The sequence below is a fragment of the Chinchilla lanigera genome, unplaced genomic scaffold, assembly GCF_000276665.1.
Source record: "Chinchilla lanigera isolate Chin_1 unplaced genomic scaffold, ChiLan1.0 scaffold00026, whole genome shotgun sequence".
Lineage (NCBI taxonomy): Eukaryota > Metazoa > Chordata > Mammalia > Rodentia > Chinchillidae > Chinchilla > Chinchilla lanigera.
In genome coordinates, this window is record NW_004955427.1 from 2,973,093 (window position 1) to 2,988,508 (window position 15,416).

At 38.6% G+C, this 15,416-nt stretch overlaps 1 protein-coding gene and 1 non-coding gene across 8 annotated transcripts in view; one reads left to right on the forward strand and one right to left on the reverse strand.

Moving 5' to 3' along the window:
- The window catches only part of Senp7 (SUMO1/sentrin specific peptidase 7), a 166,774-nt gene that overhangs the window by 47,934 nt on the left and 103,424 nt on the right, over positions 1-15,416 (reverse strand). For all 7 annotated transcript variants that reach the window (XM_013515200.1, XM_013515203.1, XM_013515202.1 and 4 more), the window contains 4 exons: positions 11,953-12,134; positions 10,173-10,506; positions 7,907-8,064; positions 4,606-4,752 (listed from right to left, as the gene is read on the reverse strand). In XM_013515200.1, coding sequence (XP_013370654.1) covers positions 4,606-4,752; positions 7,907-8,064; positions 10,173-10,506; positions 11,953-12,134 — 821 coding nt within the window. The remainder of the gene's footprint in view (positions 1-4,605; positions 4,753-7,906; positions 8,065-10,172; positions 10,507-11,952; positions 12,135-15,416) is intronic.
- Positions 2,860-2,931, forward strand: Trnaa-ugc. The gene has a single exon. It is a non-coding gene; the product is annotated as a tRNA-Ala (tRNA).

The following is a 15,416-nucleotide window of genomic DNA, read 5'->3' on the forward strand; positions in this document are numbered from 1 at the left end:
TTTTGTTTTCTTCCTTTCCCTCCTGTCTTCACCACTTCTTCCTTTTGGTAATCTTCCTTTGTCCTTCAGCCTTGCTTCTAAGTTCTTTCTGTTATTTACCTATTTTTTCCTCTTATCCACTTTAACATGTCTCTCCTTAGGGCAAAATAGTTCTCTCTATTGAATGGATGATATTTACGGTATATAACTGTCTGATTTGCCTTAGATCTTGGGTTTTTTTCTAGACAGGGTTCCATTACGTAGTTCAAGCTGTCTTTGAACTCACAGCAATCCTCCTCCCTCAGCCTCCCAAGTGCTGGGATTATAAGCATGTGCCACCATGCTTAGTTTAGATCTTGCTGTATAACCATAAATCTTCTGCCTGCAGTTAAAGCTGACAAATGTATACTTATCAGTTTGTCATTTCCCAGTCTGTGTTTACTACTACTGTTATCACTGATTGTACTACTTTAGCCAAGGTGACATAGTTGTTGGGATCTACTGAACTTGCTTGTATGCCAATATCTAGATGGTGAGGGAGTCATAAGCAACACTACAGCACAGTACCAAGGAAATGAGTGCAGACCAAACAGGTGGCAAGCTTTCATACCTAATATATTGGGACAGCCAAGAGCCAGCTAAGCCTAAAGAAAGATCAGAAAACTAGCCATTTCCTAAAGAGGTCTCAATACGAGTAATAAAACTACCATGAGAAATTTACAAGCATCAACACAGAAAATAAGTAAACAAAACAAAATATAAAATGAGAAAACATGGAAGCAAGATACAACACATAATCCCCAACTCACCCAAGGCAAATCAAGAGGGCATCAACATGGAAGAAATACAAAGCCTCCCTGCTAGATTTCATGAAATGGTGGCAATGGAATTAGCAAAACAGATTAGTAAGTCTCTTAACAAAACTAAAATAGAGACAAAGAGATGACAAGCAGAATAGAGAAAATGATTAAAAAAAATAAAGAAGCCTAAGAAAGACATGGAACCCATTTATGATAAACAAAGAAGACAACCAGATTCCATAAAACAGACTCAAACAGGAATCTAGGTGATTAAAAATTCTACTGAAAGTATACCAAGCAAAGTCAACAAATGCGAAGATAAGTATCAGATCTAGATGACAGGCTTGTGATTGGTAATCATTAAATGAACGAGCTCTTAAAAATAGAAAGCTGCTAGATGATGCAAAGAAGACTAATATAAGATTAACTGGAATTAAGGAAAAAATCAGAAGATACAATAAAGGGCATTAAAAAAAACCTGTTTACAGAAGTAATAGCAAAAAAACTTTTCATACCTGGAAAAAGAACTTGAGACACAGATAAGTGAGTTACACAGAACTCCAAATAGTCATGATCAGAAAAAAACTACCCTAAAACATGTAACAGTTGAGATTCCAGAAATTCAACACATATTAAAACCTGTCCGAGAAAACAAACAAATCACATCTGAAGGAAAACCCATCAGAATCACACCAAACTTCTCAACTCAAACCCTTAAGTCAAGAAGCACTTGGAGTAAAGTATTTCAAGTGCTAAAAGAAAACAACCTCCAATCCAGTACGATGTACCCCACATAGCTATCTTTCAAAACTGATAGAGAAATAAGACATTTCCATGATAAAGAACACTGAAGAAACTCAGGACCCACCATAAGTTCTTCATCCTTCAGCACTCCAAAAAGTTCCAAGAATCACAATACAATAAATCTACCAGGTGAGGCAGGCAATAAAACAGAAGTGAAAGAAAGGAAACCAACAATAGTAAAATAATATGATGAGCATAAGTCTATACACATCAGTTATAGCCATCAATGTGAGTGGTTTCAACTCACCAATAAAAAGAAACAGATTGGTAGAATGGATCAAGAAACAAGATCCAACAATATGCTCCATACAATAAACTCATTTAACTGAAAAAGAAATTTGTAGGTTGAAACTCAAGGATGGAAATCAATACTCCCTATGAGAGGAACCCAGAAAAAAGCAGGGGTAACTATTCCATTTGCAAGCAAAATGAATTTCAAGCCAAGATTGATCACAAGAGACAAAGAAGGTCACTATATACTTGTTAAGGGAACCATCCAAGAGGAAGAAAAAACAATCATAAATATATATGCACCAAATACTGGCGCATCCAATGATATAATACAAACACTACTGGATATAAAAAGTCAAATAAGCACTAATACAACTGTAATGGGGGACCTCAATACCCCACTGTCACAAATAGGTCAACAAGATAGACAGTCAAAAAGTAAGTATCAGAACTGAACCAAACCTCTAAACAAATGGACTTAATAGATATGTACAAAGTATACCACTGAACAACAGAATACACACGCTTCTCAGTAGCATGCTGCACTTTCTCCAAAATAGACCACATAATAGCTCAAAGAACATGCTTAAGTTAAGGCAAAGGAATTGAAATTGTCCCATATATATTATCAGATAATAGTGCAATGAAACTAAAAAATCAATAGCAAAAGAAACCACAAAAACACATGGAAATTAAACAATATCCTCCTGAACAACCAATGGCTCACAGATGAAATTCAAGAAGAAATTAGACAGTTTCAACAATTAAATAGTAATGCCAATAAGACACACCAAAACTTATGAGATTTAGTGAAAACAGTCTTACAAGAGAAATTAATAGCAGTAAATTCCTACATCAGAGAAACAAAAGAGAGCTCAAATATGTAACATAATACTGAACCTCAAGGTTCTAAAAGAAGAGCAAGCTAAACCCAAAGCACATACAAGGGAAAAAATTATAAAAATCAGAGCAAAAAATTAATGTAGTTGACACTAAGAAAATAATACAAAGAATCAATGAATTCAAGAGTTGGTTCTTGGGGGACGGGGGTGTGGCTCAGTGGAAGAGCTCTTGCCTTGCATGCATAAGGTCCTGGGTTCAATCCCCAGCACCACAAAAAAAAAAAAAAAAAAAAACACCAATAAGGGGGCTGAGGATGTAGCTCATGGCAAAAGCCCTGGTTCAATCCCCAGAACCCACACATAAACAATCAAGAGTTGGTTCTTTTAGAAATTAAACAAAATAGGGGCTGGGGATTTAGCTCAGCAGCAAAAGCTCCTGCCTGGCAAGCGCAAGGTTGTGAGTTCGGTTCCCAGTACCGGAGAAAAACAAAAAAAAACAAAACAAAAAAAAAAAGAAATTAAACAAAATAGCCAAACCCTTAGCAAAAAAAAGGAAAGACCCAAATCCACACAAGTAGGAGTGAAAAGGGCAAAATCACAGCAGATCCTGCAGAAATCCAGATGGTCCATACCTACTTTGAGAACCTGCACTCTAATGATGGAAAACACAGAAGAAACAGACAGATTCCTAGATACATGTGAAGTACCAAAGCTGAAACAGGAAAATATAAAAATTATAAATAACTCAGTATCAATTAATAAATTTGAAGAAGTAATTTAAAAACTACCAACAAAGAAAAAAGCCCAGGATCCAGTAAATCTCCACCTGAATTCTACAAAAACTTTAAAGAAGATCTAATGACACTATTCTTTAAACTTTTTAGTAAAGTTGCCTTATGCTAACAAGGGTCTTTATGTTGGTGAGGACGGCAGAGAGATGGCAGGTCACCAGGTAGTTTCTGTGTTCTAATCTGGCTCAAAGGACAGAACAAGGACGGCCTCCAATATCCCCTACACTCAATTTATAATCTGTGGTCCCCAACAAAGGCCCCCCGGGTGTGAGTGCTACTCACCCTAAGCACGGGCAGCCTTGATAAAAACATAAGGGTCAGAAATAAGGCTACTGTGTCACTTGTTACCTGTTGCTTGCTGCTGCTGTCTTTTGCTGCCCCCTGCTTGCTTGCTTGTTTGTTGCTTGCTGCCTTCTGCCTGCCATGAGCTGTTTCTCCTCTGCAATGCCCCTTGCCATGCCCTCCTGCCTCGGAGCCAGCCAACTATGAAATGAAACCTCTACAAGCCGTGAGCCAAATAAACCTCTCTTCCTTTAACTCTGGGAGTCAGGTATTTTGTCTCAGCAATGAGAAAAGTAACCAAGACACGTGTGTGCCAGAAGTCTGCCACCACTGCCCTCGGTGATAAAGACCCTGCTCAAGTCACACCTCCCTGCCCTTTGCCGCCTTGCTTTCCTTACCTTCCCTACACAGGCCCTGTGTCACCCGAATTTCCCTACAGTACTCCTTGTTGCCAACAGTCTCCCTTCTTCTTTGGTTTACTTGCTTTCCAAACAGACCTTTCTCCTTGCCCCCAAAACTGTCCTCCAATCAAGGGCTTTTTTCAAGTGCAACTAAACAAACTTGGTTCAGTAATATAGATCAGAAATTTCAGGGCTGGGGATTTAGCTCAGAGGCAAAAAGCGCCTGCCTGGCAAGCGCAAGGTCGTGAGTTCAGTTCCCGTTACCGGAGAAAAACCAAAAAAAAAAAAAAAGAAAAAGAAAAGAAATTTCAGAGTGAGGAAATTAAAGACACATTGAAAATTAGGTATAATAACTTCCAGCTTATCTTCTGTGTCCTGTGTAAAATTAATCTCAATTGTTTTCACGTGCACACACAAACCTATCTGAAAATGTCTTAGATCTAAAACTCCAAAAAGAGAAAGAAAAAATACTTACTGTAACAGAACCTTTAGAAGTTCCTTTTATTTTACCAATATACACAGAAGTAAATATAAAATCCAGATGCAGACTCATCTCATTATTAGGTACAATACAGGACATGTTTTCCGTAACAGGATTATAGGGACATAATTCAGACGATGCCTAACAGAGAATTACAAAATGCATATAAATAAGCATTACTAAATGCACTATTACATAAATGCACTATTACATAAATGCTGAAAATTATTTACAAGGTCACATTCTTCTTTAAATTACGATTAACAAATCTGTGAAGGATTTTACATTGATCTTAATGTGAAGAAATAATTATCCATATTTTTTTTCCAAAAAGGCACATGATTTAGAGAAAAATAATCAAATCCAAAATTAATTCCATAGGCCTAAACTGCAAAAATATAACCACTTCTGTGTCAAAGCCATGGTGTCCTACTCAATGTTGCCTAGTTGGCTTTATTCATTTTTAATTCAATAGAAATAAGCTTAGATTTATATAGAGCTTTTTAAAATGAGTTCTTAAATGTAATATGACTTTTAAACTGTACAATCACTTTATTTATAGGGAGATTTCCCTCCCATTTTATAAATAAACTTAATAGATGTTTGAACTGGTTAAGTAACCTGCCTGAGGTCATGCAATTAATAATCAAAACTAAGACTCAACCTATGGTACTGACACTGTTTACAAAATGGGAGGACCACTGAAAAATATTTTTGCATAAACTTTTCATTTTATGGAAAGTATTCAACCACACAAAGCTGTTTCTACTAGCCATTACACTTTTGGTGAACAATGAAGAGATACAGAACTTAAGAATCTTGTTGTATCTATATGCTTTGTATAGATTTTATGTTTGAAGGTAGCCAAACAGAAATGGTTCAGAGTTGCTTCAAACTTTAAAAATCGTATCGTGTCCTCTGGAATAACTGTATAATTCTGTTTTTAAATAATACACAACAAGGCAGTGTCAGCAGCAGCTGTCTCCCAGTCTCTTCTGCATTTTACACTGCTCTCAGGTGACATTCTCAACTCTACATTTACCTTGTCCCTGAAGAATTAGCTTTTTATTACAGAAGATCTAATAAATTACTGTTAAAGCAATCACTGTACATGTGAATTCACTGCTCTTCTAATAAATGTAATCAATTACTATCTGAAACATACATAATACCATCATGAAGACAGATCACCATTCTACTTGTCTATCAGAACTATTCTGTCACTCTCTTCTTTTATTGCTTACTATGTATCTTCTCATCCCCTAAGTAAAAAGGAGAATCAAATTAACAGTAGGTGGTACCAGTTGAACTGTGACTTTTTTTAAGTGATAAAATGAAAAGTTTGTACAAAAGTATTTTTTCAGCGGGCCTCACGTTTGGTAAAGAGTGTCTTTAAAAATGACAAACCCGTATTTCTCATCACATTTAAAAGTAGTCGAGAGGGCACAGAGACGTGGTGTTCAGGCACTACAATGTGCCGCTTCTTAGGTACTGGTTTGTCTCACAGTACCTGCTGCCCTGCTATGGTCATGAACTATATAAATTCTGAGACGCTACTTTCTACATGATCATTTCATAGACTCGCACTGTTAATTTATGCGCTGCCAAGGTGACCATGATTCATCTATACATTTCAATTTATTAACAATGAAACTTCTAATTGAAAATACACATAAGCCATTAAGTCAATTATTGACCTGATCAGGCAAGAATAGTTACATCTTCGTAAAAGTTCAAAACATGGTTTCTGAGTTGATCTCTGTGTCAAGTACCAACTGCAAAAGAAATACCCATGAAACAATAATTGGACATCAAATTAACTTCCAACATGCTATGGCTCAGACCTAAAATGGAAAGTCCCGTGTGTTTAGAAGATCACCAGGTTATGGAGGCAGTGTGGGGGACCTGCTGTGACCAGGTGGGTCTGGGGGGAAGAGGCGAGCCCCTGAGGGCACGGCCGCGAGAGACAGCTTTCCCTCCCCAGCGCCTCCTGGACGCTCTGCTTCCTGTCCGCCGTGAAGTGAGCAGCTCTCCTCCACCAGATCCCTTCCCCACGCCTTCTGACCGTGGAGCCTGCCAGCTACTGACTAAAACCTACTTATCTGCTTATCAGAATCAGCCACAGTGAACCTTTCCTCTCCAATTTGCTGCTGTCAGGTATTGAGTCCCTGCACTGAGAAAGTGACTGGGACAGTACGCCTCACCAAGTTTATCACATTCCAGAATAACAGCCTCTGACACTATTCAAACACAAGCCAACAGAAGTTTATCACATGTGAGGGGACATATAACTCAGTGGCACAAGTGCCTGCCTGGCAAGCGCAAGGTCCTGAGTTCGATTCCCTGTACCAAAAAAAAAAAAGTAACACAAGTGAGGGAACTGACAAGAAATTATTTGAATCTTACTTTAGGCCCATTGTCTCTAAAGGACTATATAAATAGCATGACTGGCTGATGTTAAACTGACACATTTCCATTACTCTTTTGTGTAAGAGGGAAGAGCCAAGGGACGTACCAACTCTGATAGGATTCTGACACTATTACATATATATATATATATATATATATATATATATATATATTTGGGGGGGTACTGGGGAATCAAACTCAGGACCTGGTGCATGCCAGGCAGGCACTTGTGTCACTGAGCTATCTTCCTGGCCCGAAAATTTCCTGCACTATTTTTTTTTTTTTTTGGTACTGGGAATCGAACTCATAACTTCAGGCTTGCCAGGCAAGTGCTTATGCCCTGAGCTATCTCCTCTTTGACACTATTATAAATGCTTTCATAAAGCATTTCGCATTAGTATCACAAATAATCTTGTACATTAGGTGCTATTACACTAACTTAACACATGAGGAAACTGAAGCTTAAAGAGTTAATTGCCCAAATGGCAGAGCCAGGATCTGAACACACATCTGTGTATTTCTGGAAGCCATGTCCTTCTGTCTACACTGTATTACCTTAATGATATGGTGGTAAAAGGAACAATTCCAAGCAGCCACAGTGCTCTATGACCAGATGAATACTAGAAACTCTGTTGTTAATTCCCGAAATTTTTTGATAAAATAATTTTTTTTTGATAAAATAATTTTATGGCCAATGAGAATGACAAAGAAAATTCAAGTCTTAAGAGACAACAGCATAGCTCTTAGTTTAAAATAAAAATATTTCACTGAAACTAATATGAAAGTTATCTTAAACTAAGTTAATTTATAATGTTGTTAAAAGATTCTGCTCGTTAAAACGAACAGTAGTTACTAACCACTCAGTGAGAAAACAGAAGTAAATTACCTGTCCAGATTTACATGTGACCAGGGGCGGTTCTGACAGCGGTAATTCAGAAGTACTTTCATGCGCATTAGTAACCTCGTAGTCGTGCTTAGGCTGCAATTTAAGGGTTCCCGAACTTTCAGTTTCAATGGGCCCTTCTTCATCACTGGAAACGACAACTAAAAAGGAAAAGGTACTTTAGATGCACCACAATAACCACCTATCAAAAAGAAAACTTCCAAATTAATGCAACATACCTTTAATAACCGTGCTGCTTTACTTTCACCATCAGTCATTCACTTCAGGAACTAACCCGTGCCCGCTATGATTTCCACGAGTTCTACTGCTTCCCACCAGCGCTATTACCAGTAATTACCTGACACCTCACCCTCCAGAGGACTACAGCCTTAAAAATGGGCACAGCCATCAAGAGACGTGCTGTAGGTTAGAGGTTAAATGTCCCTCAATGACCCTGCGTTAGAGGCTGGGTCCGCAAGGCAGTGCTACCACAGGGAGTAGGACCTTAGAGGCGAGGCCTAGGGAGAGGCACTGCACTCACTGGGCACGCCTCTGCAGGGGACCTGTGACTCCGGCCTGTCCAGTCACTGCCCTTGCTCTCTGGCTCACGACACAAGCACTCGGCTCTACCATGCACCTGCTGCTACTGCCACCGGCACACCCAGCACAGGCCCAAAGCGGTGCGACTTCGCGCGGAACCTACGAAGTGGGAGCCAAAATAACGCTTTTCTCTTCCTGAGTGAATTATCTCAGGTATTCCGTCACAGTGATGGAAAGCAAAACATGAGATCTTACAAATAACTTCTAGTTCTAACAACGTATGGCACCATCAGTCTAACTTGCACTTTAAGGCCTGGCACATCAGGTGTTTCTCAAAGGGAAAGTGGCTAGAAGAAAATCACTTGCTGCACATCCTGGAGAACCCTGCGAGAGGATTAAACTTAACTGCCAACTTGACTGACTTGAGCGCCATGTAGGCGATTAGCAAAGTGCACTTCTGGGTGTGTCAGAAGACTGTGGGGGTGGCCTTAGGTATAGCTCTCCTTCCTTGCCCCGTCCGCTCCAGCTCTGTTCCCCTGCTGTTCCCAGCCACCGTGACTGAGCAGCTCTGCTCTGCCACGCATTCTGCTGTGATGCTTCTGCCCTGCAGTCAGCCAAGGGCGGACTGAATTCCCTGACGCTGTGAACGCAAACAACCCTTCCTAAATCGGAGGAGACAGCACTCAGGGGGGCGAGCTTGTAGAGACGAGAAGGAGACGTGGGCATGGTGAAGGACAGGAGGGCAAGGAGGGAAAACGAACTGGAAACGGTTACGATGCAGTATCTACAGCGGGACCTTGGTTTGCAAATGCTTTTGTTTGTGAACAACTTTAGTCTCAAACAAAAGCATTTGACAAAATTTTGCTTTTGACTGCAACTCTGCATCAGGTGATAAACATAACCATGGCCATGTTTCCCAAACACACACAAATGTGGCCATCTTTTCCAAAATCATGAACCAAAGTACCACTGTATATGTACCAATTCCCCAAGATGAACGTAAGTATTACATATCACAAGGACATGCAAACAAAAAGCAGCTAAATAAATTGTTTAAAAAATAAATCAATAAGCCCTTCCTTCTTTAAGCCATACACATCTGATATTTGGCCCCAACAACAAGAAGCTGACTAATACACTTTGAATTTTTCATACCATGTGATAGAACCAACTATTCAAAAATTTATTATATCAAAATTAATATATTAAATGGCATTTAACAGCCTCATCAACAAATCACAGTAATAATGATCCTTGGAAATCTTTCCTAAAAATGCTGGGTCGATCTGGGCATGGTGGCACATGGCTGTAATTCTAGCACTGTGGGAAGCTGAAGCAGGAAGATCACAAATTCTAGCTCAGCCTGGGCAACTACACAACTCAGCAAGACTCCGCCCCAAAATAAAAAATAAAAAGGGCTGGGGATGTAGCTCAGTGCAAAGGCTCTACATCAGTACTACTAGATGGACAGATGACAGATAGATGGATAGACAGACAGACAGAGTAAGGGCTGGATCACTCTGGACTACTCTGCTTACAAATATTCCACTTATTTAACAGATCAACATTACAAGTTTCATGAAAGAAATCCCAAAACCTCAGGACATTTTTCCCAAAGTTCACATATTCCACAGTGGTACTGTAACAGCTACTGCTTTAGCCAAATTTGAGAGGAGAGAGAAAAAAGCTAAGCACAGAAAATTAGTGCCTTTACAATCCTGTTACTTACTTGGCTCGGCCGAAATCAGTGACTGACTCCCTTCACTGTGCCCACTCAGCAGAGGCTTTTTTCCTGTATTCAAATCCTCCTCCTTCGCAACCAGAGATGAAGTCACTGTGCCGCTGGGAAGAGAGCTGCCCACGTGTTCAGGGGCTGAGCAGGCAGAGGCACTTGCGGAGGAGGCACCCACACCCAACTCCTGACTATCAGCTGAGGACAGTTTAGTAAAATCCCTTTCTCTAGGTTTAGGAGTAATTTCTTCAAGGCGTCCTGGATCCTGACGATAGCTCTTACTTGACTTTTCAAATTCGGTGGAAACAGTTGACTCATTTTCCTGTTCTTTCTGAACATAAATAAACATATAGAAAATTAGCATGTGTCCAATTTGGCTCCCTTAAAGCACTTTTTAAAGGCTTAAACTTTTAAAGAATAATATAAAAATAAAAACTGTATCACTTCCATAACTACATGGCATGGGCAGAAAAGTATACAGTTTATAGTATGTTACATGTGGCATGTCCCCCAAGTATAAAGACATAGGATTCGGTCTGTCCAATCTGATGCCTATGCAATTTTTCAAAGGGTAAGGCAGAGAGATGCCACCTTTACAAGTGGTTCAGATGGTCAGCGTCAAAGAATTTTTTTAACATTTTTATTTTGCAAAAGTAATGATGTCACATAGCAAATTATTTTGGTAACAAAAGCAAAAAAATTAAAACTCAGCAAGATAACAATATTAAAAACTTTTAAACCATTGCCTTCAACCTATCATTGTATAAGTCTAAATCATATTTGCATTTATGACACAAAAGCACAACCAGAAATGATCTGTGACTCAAAGGGATGAAAATCTGTCTTCCTTATAGTTTTAGTGTTATTGATAACCATATGATGTTTTCGTAAATAGGTAATATGTATATTAAGTATGCTAATTACTTATAAGAAATTTCCTAAATTCTAGATAAACATAAGCTTAAAGAATTTGGTAAGTGGGGGCTGGGGATTTAGCTCAGCAGCACAGCGCCTGCCTGGCAAGCGCAAGGTGGTGAGTTGGATTCCTGGTACCGGAAAAAAAACAAAGAAACAAACAAACAAACAAAAGAATCTGGTAAGCCAATTGCTACTGACAAAAGAAATCCGGTAGTACTTATATAGAGCAAGTAAAAAATAACAAGTGACTGAGAAGTATGATTAGTACTTGGTTACAATTTTTAATTTAATTCTTTTTTTTTTTTTGGTACCAGGAGTCGAACTCAGGTACTTGCATTTGCCTGGCAGGTGCCTGTGCCACTGAGCTATATCCACAGCCTCGTTACCATTTTTAGGAAGTCTTAAGGACATACACCAAACTACTAAGGAAAGAGTAGTGTCAGGGAAAAAACAATTTAGTGTGTTTACTGATTTATAATGTTTGGATTTTTTTTTGGGGGGGGGGTGCTTTTTGAGACAGGGTCTCACTGTGCAGTGCAGGCTGGCCTTGAGCTCACTTTGTAGCCCAGGCTGGTCTCGAACTTGCAACGATCCTCCTGCCTCTGCCTCCCAAGTGCTGGGATTATAGGTGTGGGCCACCACGCCCAGCTAATATTTGGAATTTGTTCCAGTAGTTTTGTACTGCTGAGAAAAATTACACATAAAATATTTTTTTAAAACATAAAGGTAGCAAAGAAACAAACGAACAAAAAAAAAACATGAAAAACACAGAAGTTAGAAGAATATTATTTGGCTGCCGTCAATTCACTTTTATCACACATAAAATTATTTCCTATTACATCTAAATACCTCTACTTACTGTTTGTCTTGTTGATTCATCCAAAGAAGCAGAACTGTTACAATCAGGCGAACTACTTCTAAGCCTTTTCTTTGTCTTCCTGGAAATCAGAGTGGGTTCCATTTTTGAGTCAGAATGTGTAACATCCTTGTTTCTGCTCCCCTCTTCAAGATACTCACAACCTCTACTTCCACTGTTACGGTCTTAAAAAACAGAAGAAGCAAAAATATGGCCAAAAATTGCTGTTCTCTTCCAAAACTCATTAAAACATTGTTAAATTTCCACATTGACACTGGGTTAATGTGAAGGTGTATCTTGAATTATCCTTTTTATACCAAGTGAATGTTCAGTTACATAATAGATGTGAGATTAGGAAAATACATAGAGAGGAGTGTTGTTTTTCAGAGTCACCAAGAACCAAAGTCTGTTTTCTCATTTGCTATAAACACATTTGACATTAATACCCAAAAAAAAAAAGCCTTCAATAAAATCTGGAAAATTCACATCTTAAAAAATGCTTCAATAATTCATTGTGATTTTGTATACTAGTTTTAGGGGGATTCACGTTTTCTCATTGAGACGGAGAGTCTCTGTATGTATATCGGCCCAGGCTGGCCTCAAACTCATGGTGATCCTCTTGCCTTGGCTTCTCAAGTGCTGGGATTATAGGTGTGTGCCACCATGCCTGGCCACTAGCTGTCTTTTAAAATGTAATTTACATAATACATTTTTTAAGTGGAAAGGGACTACAATTTGAAAGTGTAGAATGTTGATTGCTCTACTTTTTTTAGAAGAGTCAAAATACCCTCCTGAGATCTGTAGTTGACTGTGATATGTGATACTTCACAAGGCTATCAACTTACTTGACAGTTTCTTTTTTTTCTAATAATCAAGATCTGATATTCTAAGTCTCTAATAAATCCACCATCCAACAAAGAAGTGCTTCCTTTAGCAAAATCAATGAAGTATCACTTTGGGTTTGTTTTTTGTTTGGGGGAGGGGTTGCCAAAAATTTATTTGAAAAGTGCAGGGTAAATAAGTGTGGGAGAAATCAGCTCTGTAGAGTGGATGTAGGCCAAATAGAAAAAGAGAGTGAAAGCAAAAATAAAAGTCCACGCTGAGTCTGAGAAAAGCGGCGTGGGCTATCATGGATGCTCACTCACGGTATCCTGAAGTATTGCTTGAGACCCATGCAGTTATTCACTAAAAATTAGTACTTCGGTTATCAAATACACGTACTGTACAAAATTACCTTTATTTAAAATAAATTTTAAATAAATAAATACTCGCGGTATCCTGAAGTATTGCTTGAGACCCATGCAGTTATTCACTAAAAATTAGTACTTCGGTTATCAAATACACGTACTGTACAAAATTACCTTGCCATAGGGGTCTACATAAGTAACTGAATGGGTCACTAAGTTATTTTCCTTTCAAACTATATATAGCATATATATAGTTTGAAAGGAAAACAATCAACTTAAAGTTTACCACAGCAAATCACAAAGCAGCCTCCTTTAATTTATAACTTACATTCATCTAATACTGATAGTCTGACCTCATTCATTCAAAATTCTTCAACAATGCATACCTTTAAACTGTTATTGGGCTGGGGATATAGCTCAGCAGCAAAAATACCTGTCTGGCAAGCGCAAGGTCATGAGTTCAATTCCCAATACAAATAATAAATAAATAAATAAACAAACTTCTTGATCTTACTCTAGCTTCACAAACTCTCAACAAATAATATCTATGATAATATGTCTATGTCATTCTTTAAAGGGTGGCACTGACACAGGATTAAAACTCCAAGATTGCCTTCCAATTTCCAAAGAAAATACTTTACTCTTGGGCTGGGGATGTAGCTCAGCGGTGCAGCGCCTGCCTGGCAAGCATGAGGCCCTGAGTTCGATTCCTGGTACCAAAAAAGAAAATAGAAAAAAAAAGCCCCTTAAAAATACTGCCTCTTTCCCTCAGGAATATCAACTTCTCCCAAATCATCAACACCATATTTAGAAAGCACATTAAATTTTATTTATAATATTTAAATCATAAAAATGTTAAATATGATTTCTAAACATATTACAATTTTTAACTATAAATTCCACAGTAAAAGACTGATAAAAGGAAGCTTGAGAAAAGCTATTTTATATGAGTTGTCCTTTAAATAATTTGCCATTTGGGTATCAGTGAAGCTTACATCTCAGGAAATAGGAATAATTCTACTATACAGAGCCAGACATAAATAAAATCTGCCTATATAATATCTATATATATATAATTTAATGTGGAAATACTCCTAGCATATAAAATTAAATAGACAAAAATCCTATAAACAAAATATTACACCTTTCCAATATATTAGAATGGTAAAATCAAATACCACAAGGCAAACTTAATATACTATCAAAGGAATAGTATACCTGGGATTTGATTCACAATTTCCACCATTTTATAGGTTAATGTGAAACAACTAGCACTAGATACAATGATCTATAGGAGAGGAAATATACTGAGCTTAAATAAAAGCTCAATAGCTAATTCTCTTACATATACTTTGCCTACTTTACCTTCAGGGATTGAAAAAGGAAAACCTCAAGTGCTTCCTTACACACTTCCCATGATGCATGGCTGAAGCCTCCTGTGACTCTGAGGTAACGCTGCCAGCCCCTCCTCACCACCGCACAGACTCGGTCAGGCGCAGGCGGGGCCCCACGTGGCTGTGCCTACAAGGTGTGTGACTCTGAGCATGCACAGATTCTTTTCTTGCCATCATTCACTAATACAGAGCAACACATAGCAGGCACTGTCAAGTAACACAGGGGTAATTTAAAGTACGTAAGAGGATGTGCCCAGGCCACACGCACGTAACTAAATCACTGCGTATCAACAGCTTCAATACCCAGAAACACTGCTCTTTGCCAGAGGACGGATACAGAGTGTTCTGGAACCATGAGTCCTCTATAGATATGGAGGTAAAATTTAAGGGCACAAATCCAAAAGCACGTTATTCAAACAGCCCTAAAGCAGGGCATGGTAGCACAAGTCTGCAATACCAGCACTCGGGGCTGAGGCAGGAGAGCTGCCGTGAGTTGGAGGCCAACCTGGACTACATAGAGAAACCTTGTCTCAAAAAACAAAACAAGACAAAACAATTCCTACTCTAGCTAGGAAAGCAGAAGAATGTGAAGGTCAAAGATTGTCTTGAAAATACCTGAACTGAGCTCGTTTATATACTTGTATTTTTATTTTGTGAAGGATAACAATTTCTAAGAAAAGTATATTTAAGCTGGGTGTGGTGGTGCACACCTGTAATCCCAGCACTCAAGAGGCTGAGGCAGGAGGATTGTTTTAAGTTCGAGACCAGCCTGGCTACAAAGTGAGCTCAAGGCCAGCCTAAACTGCATAGCAAAACCCGGTCTCAGAAAGACAAAACAAAAAGTATATCTCATAAAAAAACAGATGTCTCTCGATGTGTGATGACA